Raw genomic sequence first — 20643 nt, forward strand, 5'->3', positions numbered from 1 at the left:
GATGCTGTTGCACGGGCATACCTCTTGCATCTTTTTGGTTGTACTCTTTTTGCTGATAAGAGTGCAACTAAGGTTCCTTTTGTCTATCTACGTTATCTGAAGAACTTAGATGATATTTCGAGTTACTCGTGGGGAACAGCGGCGCTTGCCTATCTTTATCGGCAGATTGGTTTTGCTTCGAGGGGAGGAAATCAATTGGCTGGTTATCTTACTTTATTTCAGGTAATTTCATATTTATTTTTGTCTCTCAATTATTTCTTTATTATGTTAGAGTAGTGAATAATAAATGTGTATTTAACATTACATTTGTAGGCGTGGATCGATGAACACTTCAAACTTCGGGTGTCTGTTCCCAACCCAAAATATGATCCTACATCTAACGTGCCCCGGATGTATAGATGGGAGGAACACGTTTTGAAAGGCAACAAGGCATGTGCTCTAGGAAGCACTCGTGAGCAATTGGACAGTCTGACTGAGAGAGATGTATGTATTTTATTTATTAATTTTTTCCTGTGTTCTATAATACCTGACGTATGCTATAGGAATCACTCGTTAAACGTCTTATCATGTAGGTCATTTGGGACCCATATCGTCCCTTATTGTCTGGTGATGCACTACCACTTCCTGAATACTCTTTTTACACTGGTTGCATCGCGGTTAACGATATTGCCGAGCCCTATCACCCTGATAGGGTGTTAAGGCAACTTGGGTTGGTTCAAGTCATCCCTAAAGAACCGATTCGACCAAAAAAGGTGTCGAAGGATGGAGATTCTAAAAACTTTGGTAATGTGGCTTCTTATTGGGGGAGTTGGGAAGATCACCTACTAAACATGAGTGATAGACCGAAGGAGGTATCTTTGGCTCCGTGGGAGGCAAGCGCTCAGTATAACAATTGGTTCAAGAGAGTATCTCACCCGTTTCTACAAAACCCAGCTTTGTACAAATCCAATAGACCAGAACAGTACATAGGTTCGGTATCGTACTACGTGAGTATTCGATTTATCATTCTTTTGTTTTTTTACTTTTGAAATTTGTAGCAATAATTTCTTACCTAATTTGTTATTAATCCATTGTTGTTTTTTTAGAGAGATGGAATTGATCGTGCCATTGTAGCGATTCAAGCGTCTGACGTTCCGTTAGGGCTTGAAATCCTAACTAATGCGAGGGCTGAAATGCCGCTTCCCGAATGTCCTCATCAACCTCAACCAGAACCCGAACCAAGAAGATCGTCTAGAAAAACTACGGTGAAGAAATCGAGGAAATCACAAAGGGAATGAAGTATTATATTATCCCATATATTATGGTTTAGAATCTCAAGAGTAGTCTCGTTATTTTGAATTGCTTTTGTGAACAACGGTTACTTTTTTTTAACTTCTTTTGTGAACGATGTGCATCGTACAATTTGATCTATGTTTGAACATCGTTACTCTTGTTTTAACAAGTTTTAACATCTACCGTACATTTTGATCGTTATTCTTGTTTTTTTAACAAGTTTTAATATCTATCAAACTGTAACGACTCTAAGATCTACCGAACGGAAGGTTTACAAAACGCCACCTTAAGTACCATCGTTTGGAAAAAAAAACCGTACGGATCAGCTAATCCGTGCCTTCCCTTCTCAGGTCACGGATCTATGGATCCGTGACGATGTTACAAGAAACGGATCCATAGATCCGTCTCTTTCTAACAGGAAAACAGTAACCCCTGTTAGAAAGTAACGGATCTATGGATCCGTGTCCTTTTTATATGAAACGGATCCATAGATCCGTTTCTTTCTAACAGGGGTTCCTGTTAGAGATTGACGGATCTCTGGATCCGTCCCTTTGTGAACCAAAACGGATTCAGGGATCCGTGACCTGTATGAAATTCCTGTTTTTCTGTTTCTCTTCGATTATAAACCCAAAGAAAATTAATCATCTAAATTTATTCAAATATTAAATCAAAAAGTTAAGTAACGAAGACAATTAATCATCTAAATTTATTCAAATATTAAATCAAAAACTTTGTAACTCGGTCTTTCAGTACACCTTAATCATCACTTAAATTTATCACACTACTACTTGGCTCATTCGAATTATCATGAGAATAAAATTTCTTTCCATCCTCGATCTATCTCTAACAAGTTCAAGCCAACCCGTTGCCTCTAGCGATGCATACCTAGACCATTGCGGTGCAATGGGAGGGAGTATAGAATCTTTTTTGAGTTTAACGTTCATAAAGTGACCACCACTATATGTAATGCACGCAATTTTATAACCCTCAGAAGGTGGACCACTAAGTAAGGGTAAGAAAGTTGTCGAACAACCTATAGACAAATGAACTAATATGCAATTGAAGCTACTCGCCACAACTATACTAGTGTACGGGTGAATGTAGAACCAATCTTCCGGACATGTAAAATTGAAGTTGTTCGCGGCACTTAATGTTTGAGTGTAATCTCTTATTCCAAACATCTCTTTGTAGAGTGTGTACTGATCCTCAAGTTCTTTTATGACATTTTCGCGAACTTGTTTCCAACCATCTTCTAGTGAAAACCCAAGTCCTTTACCAACGGCATGAAACCCACAATGACCATCGCCTGACACATCTATAATGTCATCCAAGAATGGATCCATAACTGGCGGAATCTGTCCTTTGTATCTTTCAAAATTGGGTATGGTTGCTTTCGGTGCTTTGGTTACTTTGTTAACTTTACGTACTGTCTGAGTGGAGGGAACACATTCATCAACACACTTTGCATATTCGAAAGCAGATGGGTTCCTCTTAGTAGATTTTGCAGCTTCTTTTTCTTTTTTGCTCATTCTTCTTTGTTTCGGAGCCCCTTTTGTCTTTGTTTGTTGCAATGGCTCACACAAGTTTGTCATGACCGGAAAAGAAATTTCCCTCAACTTCTCAAGTATTGCGGTCCTCTCAGCATCACTGGATTTATCCCACATTAAATAAAGGTGCTCCATCTCATGTGATGCGTCAAGATCATTATGAATCGGCGGAGTCGGGTTAATGGATAGCTTGGTCCACTGAGGGTGAATGATGTCCTTTGGACATACCTTATCTTGATTCATCAAAGATACCATCTCATGAGCATAAGGGAGACCATAGACATACCTTAGAACACATCCGCAATTTTGAACGTTAATATCAATCCCATTTGCACGGTCGATCTCATCTACCATAAGATCTAATGCCGCGTGCGAGACATAACCACGTAGCTCTTTAAAAAACTTGATTTGATGCCCTTCCTTCACCTTAATACGACTGTGCTCAAAAGATGTTATAATTTCACATGTCTCGGTTTCCGTCATGATATGCATAAATTCCCAGCACGTAACATAGTTACCTTCGGAGCTACATAGATATCTCTTCAATTTGGAATGAGCACCTTCCACACGATTTGTTGTAGTATTTCCCATGTGAATAACCCCGTTAGTCCATGCAGTCACAAATCTCTCTTTCAATCCCAACCAGGTATCTTGAACATAACTAACATCTTTATGATGTGTGTTTGATCAAAATTTCACAAAAGTTTCCACCGCCTCATTATAACCACTTTCAGTCTCAGCATACATGATAGCTCGAAACATTGTCATAAACACATTGAATTGTTCTTGTTTGAAATGACCTTTGACTTTGGCTACCACACACTTGTCGATGTGGAAAGTACATAGCAACCTTTGAGCATTTGGAAAGACTTCACCAATGGCGTTAATCAGTGCAAGTTCACGATCGGTAATAAACACGATTGGCATTGAGTTGGGAGGAAACAACGTCCGCAAACGATTAAGGGCCCATGTGTACTGATTAGTTGTCTCCCCATCCATAAATGTAAAGGCCGTGGTGAAGGATTTCAACGTAGAAGTTACCCCGACAATCTCAAGCAATGGCTTGTTAAATCGGTTGGTTTTATACGTACAATCGAGCAATAACACGGTATGGAAACTCTGTAATAATCGAATACAATCAGGATGTGCCCAAAATAGATTTGTTACCTCATCAGTGTCTTCGTTCTTTGAAAAATGGTAGACGTAATGGTGTTCCACCAACAACTTAATGACTTGTTGCATCGGACTCCTTCCTTCTTGGTTTTCCATACGTATGTTCGCACGTGCATTGTAAATGGTTTTCAACGTTGATGTGTTATCCTTGAATTGTTCATGAATTTGAGAAAGAATTTGAGCTGGCTTCGTACCAATTTTTAATAGATGTTTCACAACAGTTTTTTATCGGGTTTCAACCTATTCACATATGCGTGACCTAGAAGACTTTCAGCTAACTCGTGGTTATGGATTCCAGACACAACTGACACTTTACACGTGTCATTAACCCCCGGTATTCCTTTGAGCTTGAACGGACATTGACATTTTTTGGTGCTCGATTTCCTTTTCTTTATAGGTGGTTGATGGGATTTTTGAACTAAATCCTTCTTCTCATGTGAACGAAATACTCCACTTCTTTCGCAACATAATTCTAACCGGGGTTTCTGTCCACCTCTTCTATTACCTGACCTGGAGGTCAATACTACAAACTTATGTTTTTTCCCAATTTCTTGAGCCCAACCGATTAACTCCTCTTTAGTTTGAAAAACATCTTCAGTCACAAAATACTGACCAACATCAATACTAATAAATTGACACCCATCATTTGAAGGTCGATTTTCTTCTTCGGCATGGTACTCCTCTTCAATAGGAACAATATTAAGGTCCGGAATCTGTCAAAAGGTGAAAAAAACATAAAAATCACTTAAAGATAAAAAAAATCTTCAGGATGGAACGGACTGAAGGAGTCCGGGATTTATCAGCTAAGGACGGATCAGTCTATCTGTCCAAATATACAAGAGCACGGACTTTTGAGTCCGTGACATTTCATTTATAAACGGATAGACCGATCCGTTAATGACTAATAAGTACCGGACTGGTTCAGTCCGTCCGCGTCACCGAAGTTTCACTTTGGTTTTTTCAAAAACTCACACAACACGTATAAAAACATATAAAATAGGATCGGGGAATGGTTGTATACCTCATGAGAAACTTCTCCTTGCCCGGAAATAGGTGAAAGAGTTGGAATCGATGTAGTTGTTAAATTTTTAGAACTCTCTTCTTCCATGGTTATCTTCCTAATTTCTTTTCAAAAGATGATATAAAGAAGCTATAAATTAGATGTAACACAGTTGTATGATGAATAAATCACCCGGATTGATTTTTTCGAATAAAAGAATAGTCGCCGGTAGGTGTCGGAGACGTTGCCGTCGCCGTTGCCGGAGAATGTTGCACTCTTTTCTAGGGTTTTGTTTTGGAAGAAGAATTGATTAGGATTCCTTTTTTGTTGGAAGAAGAAGATGGGAGAAGTAAACGAAGGTAAACGTCACCCACATTAAAAACCGGTGCTTATAGAGACCTCGGGTAAAAAATCATTGACTTGAGCCAACAATATTTTTGGATGCTAACAGCTGTTTGGTCAGGTGCCTTTAGAAGCACCTTTGCCGGATTACTACTTGATACCTCCGCTTGGGTGTGCAACCTTTTCGGGTGCATCACTTACCAAACAAACAAACAAACAAAAAATTATTTGAAATCATGAATCATTTGGAATCATGAATAGACTTCTTATCACTTACCAAACAAACAAAAAAAATTATTTGGAATCATGAATCTGTCCATTCATGAATCCTTCATCCAAATTCCAAACATACCATAAGCTTTCATGAAAATCACCACTTTTTTTGTTACACCACATTTTTTTTCTGTCCCATAATAATCCTCCAATAGATTGGCTCTCAGTTATGCAAACTTCTCATGCATTTGAAATTTGATTAACACTATGAATCACATCAGCATTGTATGTAAGAATTAGATCCTCGGCCCAACCCTAAGCCAAGCAACAAAAGAGTGACTTTAAATTTGCAATAAATAACTTAAAGAGTGATGTATACACCAGAACAAGATCATCAGTTGTTTTTCTTTTTATTTTCCAACATCTATTGATCTTAATCAGGGAAGAAAGAGCCTGAAAATAAGATATCCTCCAAAAATTGCCAAAAAACGGAGAACAGAGGGGCCCTTCAGCTCAATGGAAGTTACGGCTGACAGAATCATAGCTCGGGACATTTACAACTGCCAGAAAACAAAGAAACAAAAGAAGAGTTACTTATGAGAAATTTGATTTTCGGGAAGTGATTCTAAAGGTCTACAGAAAGAAAACAAAATAGCTAAATACTAATGTGGTGTTAAGAGTAAGATTATAGAAGTTTACCATCTCCCCATGATGCCATAGTAAGGGGAGAAGAAACAATCTTTTGAGCGATGGAAGCAATATCCTTTAACGTAACACTGTCAACTGCTTTCAGGAAATGATCAACAGGTTTCCTGACCAAAATAAAAAGATAATTCACTCCATCGTTGTTGGAAAATAATCTTTAGCCCAAATTAAGTAATATTTATGAGGTTTACTGCAAATTCCATGGCAAGACTCAAAACAGCTAATATATTCAACATGGGCAAAAGTAGATGGACTTTAGACTAACTGGAGAGTTACTCGAACTCGGCTCCCACTTAGCAGTAGCCTGAGCCCAAGCCCAACCCAAGAATTATGAACTCAGGCGAGTTCACTGCTTGTTTCTCCGGCTCCGCTTTGTATAAACTTTATACATTAAGTCAAGTTCTCTACTAGACCATGTCCTGAGCCCAAGACACAAACATGGAATGACTCCAAAAAAAGATAGGAAAATGAACTATATCTGTGACATGGAAAGAGTCTGAAGAAGTAATACTAGAAAAGAGTGAATGCAGTTCATACCTCTCTCCGTATATCAAGATTTGTCGCCCTATATCTTCTGATGCAACCATCTGCAGGATTGCATTTTTTTTAATCGAAAGTAATTAGAAATAGAGTTTGGAATAGGTGAAGACCTACAACCGACGAGAAAAACTTGTATTAAAAAAGAAACTAAAATTCCTACTCTTGATTCCAAATTCATTAGAATTGCAGACTTAGTCGACTCCTTTGCACGGTCTAGTTCTACCTGGTTCACTGCCAGAAAAAGATTAATCGACTTTCACACAATAGTTCCAAAGAAAGAATGGTCTTAGTCAAGAGACTTTAGGAGATAAGTAGTAGAGCAAACCTTTTCCAAGTGTTGCAACCTCAATCAGTTCTCTTGATGCTAAATCAACGACTTGAGAGACAAATTCAGAGCTCTGATGGGAAAAGAAAATGAAAAAGAAAAAGTAATTAGTTAATTGGACCATCACAAACACTTTTTGACCAACTATTTGAACAGGTGAATACAAGTAATAGACGAATATTGGGCCATTATTACATGTACATAACAAAATAAGGTCGAGGGATCAGAAGATCAATCAGCAAGTTTAGTAGAAAAATACAAGGATGTCCATCACAAAATCAAAGAAATATACTTGACATAATCTAAGGTAAGAACTTTTTTTTTATCAGTAAACAAAACTTAATGGTGTGTTTGGATGACGGAATCATGAATCCGCGGATTCATGAGTCCTTGGGATTCATGATTCTAAGGATTCATGAATCCTAGTAATATTTTTTGGCTTGTTTGGCAACTAAGAATCCTATGGTTTATTATTATTTGAGTATTTTTAAACGTCTTTATAAAAAATATGATTTTTGAAAAAAATAATGATTTTGAAAAAAAATAATGATTTTGTAGAAGGAAATACTTTTTTGTTGATGTTAAGTTTGAAATTTAGGTTCATTAATCCAAAATCCTAGGAAATCCTAGGGGGTAGGGTGGGATTTTGGTCCAATACAAATTTTGGAATTAGGAATCCTTAGGATTCAAGAGTCCTAGGATTCTTGGTAGCCAAACAGACCAAGGGTTCATGATTCCTACCAAATTCCACTTTTAATAGGAATCCAACTTAGGAATCCTGCAACCAAACACACCATAAGTTCATTTTTAACCATGAAAAATAAAGAAATGTAGAACTGGTAGAGTGAAGATGATTGAAAAAAAGAAGGAAAGGGAAGGGCTGTTCTGACGAGTCCTCGGAAAGAACTTCAAGAAATACCTCTCCTCAAAATATGCGGAATCTAGAAGTAAACTAAGATAAATTTCAGCAGTTGGAACAGTTAAAGAGGAAATTCTGATACAACGCCAGGGTAAAATGTTAACAGAAACAGAAGAAAAGTAAGAGGTTCTTACAATGGTCGCGTGAATTCCAAACAGGCCAGTTTTATTGTAGATACTGTTGAATGCAGAAAATGACTCAATCTGTTGATACTCATTCAGAACGCGAAGATCTGCTCACATTAGGATCACAAAAAAATTAACATTTGAAAGGAAGGGAAACAGAAGTAATATACTATTGTAATGCGATCGCAATATGCAATAACATAAATATCAAGAGATGAAAAAACAAAAGACGATGTACTTCTTTCAAACATTCATGTGATCAAGTCAAACCTGACTTCCTATGTGTGATTGCTGATGCCAAAACAAGTTGGATAAAGTCATTAACCGGACTTACATAATCGCGAATACATTCCTTTCCCAGGACCCCCAGCCGAGAAAGAGCCACCACCACCCATGAGCATCTGCAGAAGTTGTTCAAAATATTATTATCTTTCATCTTGGCATAAGATCACAAAAGAAAGGAAAAGGAAGAAACAGAAAGTAAACAAGCACGATAAACTAATCCTAAGAGAATAAGCGAAGGGCTTCGGGACCTGAAGTACAGTTAATGTCATTGCCTCGTTCTCTGTGTGCCAGCCACCAGGAACTTCGAAAGCGAGAGCAACATGTGTACTCTGCATCAAAAGAGGGGAACAAAAAGGAATTTAGTCGATCATTAAAAAGAACACATACATGAAAAGGTAGAGACTTATAAAGATACACACTGGTGAAGAAGCTTGACAACGGAAATCGCCTCCAACATATTGAGATTCTGGCTCTGCTGGACGGGGAACCGCAGGAAGGTCAGACAGAAGGGGTTCTGCAATAGATAGAAACTCCTCATGTTCAACTCCAGATGCCGCCAATACAATACGTGGAGCAGTATAATTTTTCTGAAATGCTCAAGTGCAAAAGAGTTTGAAAATTGAAGACTTGATGAGTGAATAAAATACTCAAATCCACAGGCTAAGATTATATGAACATCAAAAAGTTGTAGGTCTACTTTTCTAACTTAGAACTTACAGCAACGAAATCCTCCAAGGTTTTACCATCCAATCTGTTTAGGGCAAATTCTGGAGCCAAAAGGGGATTTGCCAATGCACCTGCATACCCTGCAGAATGAAGCGCTTCCAAAAGTAATCCCTGAGGATTGTTATTAATTTCTGCGATCTCTAATTTGATTTTCTGGAGCTGCATCAAAATTTGTATATCATATATATCTGAAAAATGAAAACGGGACATCAAACAAATGGACTCAAATCCACACCGAAGAGAGTATGGAAGATACCTGTTCGTTAACTTCCCAATCAAGGAATACAGGGTTTCGAACAGCATCAACAAGCAACTCCAACATTTGAGGTACGTAAGTCTTCAAGGCATCATACGTGTACCCCATTTGCTCCCGAGACGCCGATGCTACCACATTGCCACCAATTGCTTCCACCTCTCTCACGACACGTAAGTGACTCCTGTTTGCCGTGCTCTTAAATGCCATCCTTTCTAGTAGGTGGGTGGCCCCAATTGAGTCAGGAGTCTCATAAACCGAACCACTGTCAACATAGAGTCCAATTGAAGCAGCAGGGTTCTGCCAAACAATCACAACCAGCATAATTAACTATATGGAAATATATGGTCAAAAGTCAAGGCCAATGATACTTGACACACATATCATTCCGCTACGCGGTACCGGACGTGATACGCTGCCACGTGAGTATCGAGTATGCTAGGGGTAGGGTCCGGTACATTTTGGACTACTTTTACTAGACGACAAATACTATGTATGATGCATATAGAATAAAGATACCTACTCTCAACCAGTATATCTCTATTAAACATAAAATCTTAACTAGTTAAAAAAACTTCTTCTAGTTAAAAACTCAACTAGTTTATCTTATAGACCTTTCACAAAAAACAGGGTTAACTTAGGTTGGAGATTCTGGTACTCCAATTTTGGGGTACCAGATCGCAAACCCATCTAACAAGGATATGAGGAATCCAATACGAGGTACGCAAGGGGGCAGAGTATCAATAACTATGGTAAAAAATCCTACCCGAAACCGCCAACTTTTCTTATTGTCAAAAACAATTGGCCAATTCTTTAGGCTTCAACTCCTTATTTATGGTTGGCACAAGTTTGCATATAGTTCCCACTAGTCTAAAAAAAGATATATATGTCTTCTTGATACGCTAATTAAAGTACGAAGATTCAAAGACTACGAATATTATACAAATACACATACAACGAAATATCATACGTACCGTGGATGTTTCAGAAGCAATCTTAACACCGTTGGGCAAAGTTGTAATCTTGGTCTTGCTTGGTTTGACATAATCGGGAAGAGGAGGTGCAAGAGAAACACCTGGGAGAGGATAATCGAGAGGAGGGAGAACACTAGACCGTTCCCCTGTGAGCCAACTGAAAATACCTCCTAAAGGGGACGACGATCTCTTAGCTACAGCAACCGAACTGAAAAACCTATTGCCTGTATGATGACCCTACAAAGATTTCATTTTTCAAATTAAACTAGATTGACAAACACCTCAATCAAACTAAATACCAATCAGATCTTAAAATAGGCGTTTTCCTAGGAAACTAAAGTATAAATTAATAGATTTTACAATTCATCAAGCAATGAACTGTGAAAGAAATCAGATGAATTTTGTTCAGACAGGAGAAAAAGAAGAAGATGATGAAATTAGGGCTAACCTTTAAGGCTTTAAGTCGCGATGCAGTAGGTCTGTACATGTCTGATCCTTAAGAAACCCTAGAAAAATTTTACTGAAAAAGAAAATGGGAAGAGAGCTGTAGGAGTTGAGACTTGAGAGAGAAACTCGTATATTTTGCAATGCCCCCCCTTCCGATGTCGTCTAGGTTCCAAGGTCAAATCAAATCGGTTCTTGACGAGTTTCAATTTAGCTACAGATTTAGTAGAACTTGTAATCAATTCATTCTGGTTCTAATTCTTCCTGCTCACAACAATAACATAATTTGGAAAAAAGGAAAACAATCGACTCCGCTGGGGATCGAACCCAGAATCTCTGGTTTCGTAGACCAGCGCCTTATCCATTGGGCCACGGAGTCCTTGTTGAACAGTCAGTTAATTATGGCTAAATATCTTTCAACAAGCTAACCAACAATAAAAATGTTGTCTTGAAAATGGAGACCGTTGATTTTTGTAGGTCTGAAGTAGACTTTAACTTGCAGCATCTTCTAGCATTACTCGATTTCATAAGATCTTTAGCTATTTGAATCAAAATTATATTCAAAATAAGTAAGCAAATAAAATAAAATAACATTTCATAAATATTACCCAGGTTAGGTTAAAGTCTATTTATCAAAACACAAAGTGTTTGTTGACTGAGACAAATAATGGTCGCTTGTTTCATTTCCTATAACATATTGACCGTTTGATATATCACCTACCTAAAAAAACATAATTCGGGCATCCACTCAATGAAACAATGTACCAAAATGATTAATCTGGAGTGTCTTATTCACTTCGTCATACTCCTTCCGTTACCATATCGAGGCAGTCGTCATCTAGTCATTGTCAACTCTGGTTGAAATTGAAAAAAAATTGATGAAATTAATTAGATTAAGAAGAAATCTTCCACCATATCCACTACCGTTACCAAACCGATGCAGTCATCCTCTTAATTAGAGTTGTTTCAAGATTTGGGATTAAAAAGATATCCACCTTCCCATCTTATTCACTTTCTTCTCCCAAATAGTCCTTATAAAATTGATGCTTTAACAAATGGAATTAAGAAGAAATTCTCATTCCCACTATATCCACTTTCTTCCCCGTATATCTACTCTGGTTACATCGTACATCGCTACTGAAATCAACTTCTTTACCCAAATCGATAAAAAGTTGCACGTTACAATCTTCATCGATCTTCTCCTTCAATCTTTGCGCGATGGAGTTACCAATTGGTTGACCTCTCTATAAAGCTCATAAACTTCATCTCTTAAATCTACCACGTTGCACTCAAGTAAGAAGAAATAGTGCATTCTAATTTTCTTTTCTAATGTTGTTCTTAAGTTGCACTAAATTCTCATGGGTTTGTTGTTCATATTTAATCTCTATATTTTGTAGCTTCTCTGACTGTTCTTTAATAAATTAGTTTGATATTAATCGATTAATACTGTTGATTTTAACCTATTATATTCAGTTTTGACCCTATGTCCCCTTGTATAAAATGGTGGATTTGATTTTTCTTTATAACTCTTCGTATCGGTCAATCATCGCTTTGGATCATTACTGGTTGTTTTTATTCACATTATCTATTCTTTGAAAAGTATTCATTGTTTTTACCCATTTATTCCAACACGCCCCGACAATTCATAGATGAGACAAAATTCTGGCAAAGTCTCGTATGTAGATCAGACCAGTCGTGCATGTAAAACCTCATGCAAACCATGCATTCGCATACACAAAATAAACTCACAAAGAGGAAGTTGAACAAACTCAAACTAACTCAAATTTAGTTAGTTTGAGTTTGTTCCTTACAATTAGATGATTTATTAAACCTGTATTTATTATTTATAAAAAAAAAATTTCTTACAATTAGCAATCAATAGTAGTGGTTAGTTGCCCACCCATGGTGTAATTCCCATTAAGAGAGAGTCGCCTCGGAAGAATATATAGTAAGTTAGCTAGTAGTGTCCCATTCTAGCACTAGCTAATGCACTAGCATCTCCCCGAGAAAGAGACTTACCCCTAACAGTCAAGTCACTTTCTTACCAACGGACTTTGCATATCATTGAAGAGTTTACCTCATTACATTATATATCTTAAGTACCTAATACGTTTTTCGTCACCGAGTTCGAATAAGAGAGTTGTCTCCCAATACCTATGATAGAACATGAATCTTATTCTCTTCAATACCTATCATGCACCTAGTGTGATCTTTTCGAAACCAATTGCATTCATATATCAAAAGCAGGATTCTTATTCATTTCATAACCTTATCAAACGCGTAAATGGAACGAACAAGAGTCATATCGAGTAAAGCAGAGGGATCCCAATCAATGATACCACGTCAGGCGATCGGCGAGGGTGTACAACTCAGAGCCTCAATTGGAGGCACAAACACTAATAAAAAACGAGTGGAGGACTTCACTCCCGCGGTCTCATGACTAGTGTCGCACCATCTCACAAGTCTTACACGGGTTAGACCCATGTCAATATGTCATCCTAACCGCAATGGCTACATGCCCGTAAGTTGACATAATTCAAAGTCGAGTATATACAAGAAAATCCGAATTAGGTTCAGAATGATCGTAAAAACAGTCCAAAATCTTTCTCATATCACAGTAAAACAATTCAAACATCTTTCAATTCATCATTTAAAATAGATTTTCGTGATACCTAAACTCTAGCCATAATGGCATACATAAATATAAGACCTAACATATTTCGTTATCAATAAAACTGTGTTGGAGAAAAGATTCAGAACCCCGATCTCAATCCTTGCATAACCAAAAACTTTTGCATACGCTCACGAACTTATTCCTCCTTAATTGCACACTCTAGGATAAGGAAGAATAAATGAAGAGACCAAAATAAACATTAGGTTTTTTAGTAAAAACCTTGGTAAAATTCAAAAGCGATACACAAAACAAAATTATGAAAACTTAAAATAGAAGAGCTAAACGCGTTATCTCTACAAGATTTTGTATATATACCCGAATATCAGTTCATCTTTAACTTCCATACCCACGTCTAATTAAAGTCAATCATACACCGTTTGGAAGATATTTATGTCCTTAAAATTGGTTATTAAATGTTTTCCCCAAATTCATATTGAACCACCTTCGAAATTAGAAAAATACCTCAAATATCTATGTTTCCTAACAATTTCATCTTAAATGTGCCTCAATACAATCTTATGTCATTGCAAAGATTATCGAATTTTTTATGTGTTAGTTCTCGGGTGGTTTTTTCTAATTTCAAGTAAAACATCTCCGAAAAAGCACAAAACATTCAAAGCAGCGCATCAGTTTTATTGCCCGTACGTTGCGCGTTTTAACGCTCATAATTTTCTCATCCGAACTCTAAATGAAATGTGTCATACCATTTCGAAAAGCTAACATCTTCAGCTATAATAATGATGTTTCAAGAAAGTCCGACTGAGTAATACATCAGGCTCACGAATGTTCAAACAGTAAGCTGAATTTAACAGTCCCTCAAATCGTCGCTCGGTCGATAATCAAACACAATCAACCTCTCTAACTTTATTTAAATTCCAAAATACTTAATTTCCAACAATATTAAACCCTAGAATTGCTTGAAACTATGAATTTCCCCAAAATTCATAAACATTAAACCCTAGAAACCATAATAGATTCAATAATCATCAAAGTTGTTGATTTTCTTACCTTCATTTAGTTGTCTTTGATTTAAGTTTTCCTAAAATGCATTAACTCCTCTCAAATTCGTATAATTTCGAATTCGAAACTCCATTATAACTCAAATGAAAGAAATACTGAGTTCTAGAGAGAGAAACGGTAAATATCTTACCAAAATCAATAAAACTTAGCTTGCATCACTCCTTGATGCTTGAATTAGGCAAAAACAAGTAATCCCCTTCAAACTTCTACCCGAATCACTGTATTCTTCATTTGATTCTCCTCTAAACCCTAACCTCAATTAAAACCTTCGAGCAGCTAAAGAAAAGCATGACTGAATTTTGAGGTAAAAAACAAACTCTTATTGTTCAACTCTAGATTTGGTTTAATCACAAAATACCACAGTTATGCACTCTTTGTTGATTTGGCCCCTGTTTTTGACTTCATCCAAATGCAAAACAGTCCCTCATCTACCTCATTGATTTAACTAAAAACATGAGATGTTATATTTATTGCGCAACATGCAAGTGAAAGTTCACTATCATGGGTGTCAATGCCAAGATCAACAAACTTATCTACTACTAGAAGACACTTTCAAGTCCAAATACATCAAAATAGTGTCTTGGATAATGCACTCAAACCTTTCTTAATTTCGTATATTTAGTCGTTAACATATTTTTTACACTTTTGTCAATATGTCTCAGCTATTTGGGTTTCGGTGTTTCCTTAATATAATGAATTAATTTGGCTTTGTTTGAGACGTGGTATGAGTTGTTGTGTCGTTATTTTTCGATCATTTAATTTTTTCTATTATTCATGATGACATTAAGACAGTAGTTTTGAAATTCTTATTACAAGTTACTGTAATATATTGTTGGAGTTACAGATTTTCTAAGATACATTAGATCAAGGTTATCTGAAACGCGATACGTTTCGGTACGTGGTACATTGGGTTGAGAGTGATGGGCCTAAAAAATTTCCTAAATAGGTCTACACCTACAAGTATACGGGCGTCAAGTAATAAAATCTGGTAAGACCGGGTCGATCCGCAGGGACTAAGTGAAACCCGTTCTAGAACTTGAAAGTAACACGATTTTGTTTGGAAATAGGTTTGGTGATAAAAATACCTGAACAAAAGGGAAATAAATACAAATGATACAAGGAAATCAAATGGGAGAGACCTGGGATTTTAGAATCCACTCAATAAAATCACTTTTTGGAACAAATACTTAAAATGATTAATTCTGTTTTCCTATATCAGAATTTCGGATAATGAACAAACCTAATCCCGGGAGATGTTTTCGTTAAAATCGATAAATCATAACAATGTAATTGTGTTTATTTTGAAAAACAAACCTCTAAACTATTATCTTTCAAGTGATAAGTATACACCATCAAAGGATTAAACCTAAGCATGATGTATCAAACCTAAAAGTATAGATAATGAATAGAAAAGCTATTTAACAAACTAAAACAAATTAAAATAATCAAGAGAAATCAATCAAAAATACATCTCTAAAAGATCAAAAATGAGTTTTATCGTAAAATCCTAGATAGAGAGTCTTAGCTAATCATGATTAAAGAGGTTAACAATAATAATTATGAAGTATAAGAGAAAAAAGGAAAAAGAATTTAACTTTTCTTGTTGATTTTCCCTATGGCAGCCAAACGCGCCCTAAGGAAATCGATTTTCTCGTCTTCTCGGAAACGATTTCTCTGTGGGAAAATAATTTTCTCATTGATTTTCTCGTCTTCCCCACTGTGTTCTCTTTCTAACTTTCTGTTTCTTTCTCACTCTCTCTGTTTTTCTTTCTCACTAACAGAAACAATAAAGAGAAGATAACAATATCAATCCGACATAAAGAATCAAAGAAGAAGAAGATTGAAAACTCTATTTATTTTTTCTCTCTCTGTAATTTCTCTCTTTCTCTCTCTCTCTCTCTCTCTCTATAATCTCTCTCTTTCTCTCTATCTCTCTCTCTCTCTCTAATCTGTCTGTTCTAGTTGACCTCCGGAGAGGATGAGAATCAACCCCCAAAGATGAGATAATCATAGTTGATGAAGCTTCCTTTCTTATATAATGGCTGGATTCTTTGTCTGTTATTTTATGTCCAAGAATAAAATCAGTCAAATCCATTTATCTCTCTCTCTCAAATATTATCCAACTAATAATCTTGAGAGAAATCTCTCAATCCATCTCTTTCTCTCTGAAAATATCAATAGAAGGAATGAAATCCTTTCCAATCTTTCTCGAATTATTTCGAATCTCTTTATAAACCTCCAACCATAATTTTCTTCTCTACTGCAATCTTTCTATAGAAATCTAAATATCCAGCTCTCTTTACTATAACCGAGATAAACTCTCTTCGGGATGTCGATATCATCTTGCTCAATCTCTATAAATAAATCTTCACCTCTTTTAAAATCTTCAACCAATCGAATCTTTCTCTCTTTCATTGTAAATACCCTGTTTAGCTCTCTATAATATCATTACCCAAATCCATCTTTATCTCTATCTTCTCTGTTTAGAGAAACAGTAAAAGATATGAGAAGATAAATCCCAATCATCCAATTTCCTTTTCTCTTACAAAATCCAGTTCAAACCGAATCTTCACTTTCCATCTCTTATCAATCCAGCTCAATCTATCATTAACACTCTAAGAGCATCTCCAATGCAACACTCAACTTACAAAACTCAATTTGACACATAAGACTACTTGAGTTTTTGACAAAAAACACTCTCCAATGCAACACTCAACTAGAGTCTCAATATGATGTGGCAACAATAAATATTCAGATACTCAAAAGAAAACTCAATTGTTGATTTTTCTTATAAGTATCTCAACATTTATTGTTCTGTCTCAATTGGTCCACATCAACATTTTATATATTAAAATAAGAACCAAAAGTAAATCTAAAGTAAATGTTGAGTTTTTTTTAGTGTTGCATTGAAGATGAATTTTGAATTGAGTATCTCAATAGTGCAACCTAGGAAATAGAAACTCCACTCATACTTGACACATTGGATTAATTGAGTTTTTGTGGAGTGTTGCATTGGAGATGCTCTAAGAAATACCAACTGAATCCTCTCTCCTGAATATTTCTCATTCAATAACCTTCACCGATTTTTATCTTTCTGTTTATATATGGAGTAAAGAATAAATCTTTGTGTAAAAATATCAACCTCATCTCAATCTTATATTCTCTGTAAATATCCTCTTTATACCTCACTTCCATTTCCTTTAACCTTTCTAGTATTAGGAAAAGATTTGTTACCTTTCATGTTCTCTATTGAGATTTAGAGAAAAAGGAGTTGGGCAAACCCTAATCAACATGTATTTGCTAGGAGGAGGAGACGATTCAGTATTTCACGGAGCTATATATTAAGTTACAACGCAAGCCAAGATCACGTGAATAGCATTTTAGCCATTAGATGCTCTGTGGTACACGGTGATATATTGCGCCAGGTTACTTGGAATAACGGACTCCCAAAATCCTGATGTGTACCCTCCTTGTGACAGAAAATAGCCCACACACGATTAGCTATGTACACGTGTCCGTCTTGGTCTTTGATTGGTTGACTTTGACCAGAACTTGGACCTGTTATAACTCACTCATCTGGACTCCAATTTGACTCCCGTTTTCGTCTGCGGATTCGTCTTTGACTATACTTTTCATCCGAGTATCAACATTAGCCTAATCACAAGACTACCATAATCTCCAAATTACCAAAATGCCCCTAGGCGTGTTCTTCTCCCGTTTTTATCCGTTTTTCACACTGAACTCCGTAAAAGACACCTGGAAAGAGAAACGCACAATTTATCAGAGTAACTGCCCGGAATGAACTAACTAACCCGAGTTAAAAGATTCAGATGAGACATCTTCTTGACTCATCAAAGAGTATTCGGTACGTTACGGTATACTTTTAATACGCTCTTAGGGTATGCAATTCGTTACAATATGTATATATATACATGTATAAGTGAAACTTAGTAAGTGAATATCACTTATTAAGTGTTATCACTTAATAAGTACAACGCCGTTTGTTTTTTTATCACTTACAAGTGCAATGTCGTTTGTTTTTCATCACTTATAAGCGCTTTAAAAAATGTTAATTGTCTAGATTATCCTTGCATAAAATCTCTTAATTTTGTAACTTTTGTTAATACGAATTTATTCAAAAAATCAATCATAATTAATCAAACTTCACATCCTAAATTGATAAGGTAAATAAACTTCATGTCACATATAGTTATGTAAGAAAATAGCATTAAGCAATAACATTGGCACTATTAACTAGTTCATCTGCAATTTCGTTTCAGAGTTGGATCATTACAACTTGATCTTGATGCCGGAATGTCTGAGAATGTGGCATTGGATCATCAGAGTCGATAGCAACATTGTTGTTTATCTCTGCGTCAACATCTTCATATAGTTGAAACAATGAATCATCAAGTGAATGTCGACGAAGATAATTGTGTAACGTTATGCATGCAACCACAATGTGTATTTGGGTTTGAAAACTATAAGATGGCATTTTTCCTAATATAGGAAATCTACACTTCAACACACCAAAGGCTCGTTCAATCACATTTCTTAACTGAGCATGTGCGCGGTTAAGTATTTCTTCTTTACCAACAACAGGTCCAGATTTCCAACTCGACAACCAATATCTTTGATTGCGATAAGGAGCCATAAACCCTCTAATGTGCGTGTAAGCAAGGTCACATAAATAATATTTATCTGCATCAACAAATACAAAATAAAATCAATTTTAAAATTCAAAATGAAATCTTATGGTAAATAATGAACAATTTTTACCTGGAGGGGGTAGTGGAAATTTGGTCGACATGGTATCAAGGTCACGTAAGAGTAACAATAATGCAAAAAAAAAAATTCATCTTCTTTAAAGAAATGTAGAATTATATCCGCATTTGATACCATGTCGACCAAATAAAATATATCTACAAGGAAAAAAAATATAAATCATAAGCAACACAAACATTCATTAAAATGAAAATCTAAATGTCATATAAAATAATTTGTGATAAAGATAAAATTAGTTTATGACACTAATTGTATTAAGAATCTTATCAAAAAAAAAAAAATTAAAGAAAAACAAAAATCTAAATAAATATTAAACTTAAATTCAACCCTACGATTGTTTCACTAGTTCTTCTAAAAAGACTACCTTATCATCTACGTCTTCTTGCATCATGAAAGCCTTTTGCAATTCAGTGTTTCTACAAAGTATGATTGTAGTAGCAGCGTAAACTTTTTTGTCTAATTGAACATCAGGTATGACCTTCATTGCATTTATAATCTTAAGACATTCATCAACAGAATAAGTTTTGGCTTCTACACCTTCTTTAAGTTCTTGTTCGATTTTCTTTGTTAAATTTCTCTATCGGCTTTGGACCCTTCAAGATGAGAGCGCATTATTCCAATTAATTCACTGTACTCCGCACTTGCTCTTTTTCTTTTTCCTGAACCTTGAGACCTTTCAAGAGTAGGACTTTGTGAAATAGTAAAATCTTCCACATAAGCATCATTATTTTTCGAAAAATAGTCATCTTTGTCAAGATCCACAAAAGTTTCATCTTTGTCAAGATCCACAAAAGTTTCACTTAGACTGAACCACTGAGTTAGTTGTTAATACTTGTTAAGTTTGAAACTTTTAGAATTTGATTTGAATGATTATAGTAGAGTTTATGGCATACAAGCGTATCAATATTCTAAATGTGGTTAATTTGTGTTGTAACTCTTATTTAACAGCTATAGGAGTTAAAGATGATGCAATGTGGAGCTATACAAGGTCGAGGTACGAAGTGGTCCAACTCCATCTAATGATTTGAATGTAAGGGATAAGCGTGTGAGATTTTGATTTTATATAATGTAATATGTTTGGGTTGAACCGATGCACGAACTTGAAACTTATGTTACGATCAATCAATATGAGTTGTTTCGTTTTATTATTGTGTGGTTAGTTCGAGATGTCTCTTTTGTTTTGGTTTTCTGAATTATAAACAGGTACATCAGTAAAAGCTGCAATATTTTGCAGCAGGATTCCACAGCTTTTGAATATTTTTTTTTTTCAAATCAGACATTTATAACGGCCTTTCTCATGAAAGCCGTTACAAAAAAACAC

At 35.9% G+C, this 20643-nt stretch overlaps 2 protein-coding genes, 1 long non-coding RNA gene and 1 other non-coding gene across 5 annotated transcripts; 1 reads left to right on the forward strand and 3 right to left on the reverse strand.

Moving 5' to 3' along the window:
• Positions 1-572: 572 nt before the first annotated feature.
• Positions 573-1450, forward strand: LOC147556696 (uncharacterized). The gene is made up of 2 exons (XR_015235023.1): positions 573-986; positions 1086-1450. It is a non-coding gene; the product is annotated as an uncharacterized LOC147556696 (long non-coding RNA).
• Positions 1451-2048: 598 nt separating this feature from the next.
• LOC147556697 (uncharacterized) lies at positions 2049-2801 on the reverse strand. Its single transcript, XM_086658686.1, has one exon. It carries the CDS (start codon positions 2799-2801, stop codon positions 2049-2051), a length of 753 nt encoding a protein of 250 aa, XP_086514812.1.
• Positions 2802-5883: 3082 nt separating this feature from the next.
• Positions 5884-11216, reverse strand: LOC147556698 (mitochondrial-processing peptidase subunit alpha-like). 2 transcript variants are annotated; one of them, XM_086657615.1, is made up of 13 exons: positions 10848-11216; positions 10400-10636; positions 9429-9725; positions 9164-9331; positions 8866-9033; positions 8695-8775; positions 8496-8562; positions 8171-8268; positions 7118-7190; positions 6953-7023; positions 6790-6839; positions 6247-6359; positions 5884-6107 (listed from the first exon to the last, which is right to left on the reverse strand). In XM_086657615.1, the coding sequence occupies exons 1-13, from the start codon at positions 10884-10886 to the stop codon at positions 6061-6063; spliced, it is 1509 nt and encodes a 502-aa protein (XP_086513741.1). In that variant the 5' UTR covers positions 10887-11216; the 3' UTR covers positions 5884-6060. The 2 variants fall into 2 exon arrangements, with proteins under 2 accessions (XP_086513741.1, XP_086513742.1); XM_086657616.1 differs by lacking the exons at positions 5884-6107; positions 6247-6359; positions 6790-6839; positions 6953-7023 and having other exon boundaries at positions 7118-7455; positions 7912-8268; positions 10848-11206.
• Positions 11150-11222, reverse strand: TRNAR-ACG (transfer RNA arginine (anticodon ACG)). The gene has a single exon. It is a non-coding gene; the product is annotated as a tRNA-Arg (tRNA).
• Between the last annotated feature and the right edge of the window lie 9421 nt (positions 11223-20643).

The sequence above is a fragment of the Eschscholzia californica genome, unplaced genomic scaffold (genome assembly GCF_041429995.1).
Source record: "Eschscholzia californica isolate CP2 unplaced genomic scaffold, dmEscCali1.0.p SCAF_2, whole genome shotgun sequence".
NCBI lineage: Eukaryota > Viridiplantae > Streptophyta > Magnoliopsida > Ranunculales > Papaveraceae > Eschscholzia > Eschscholzia californica.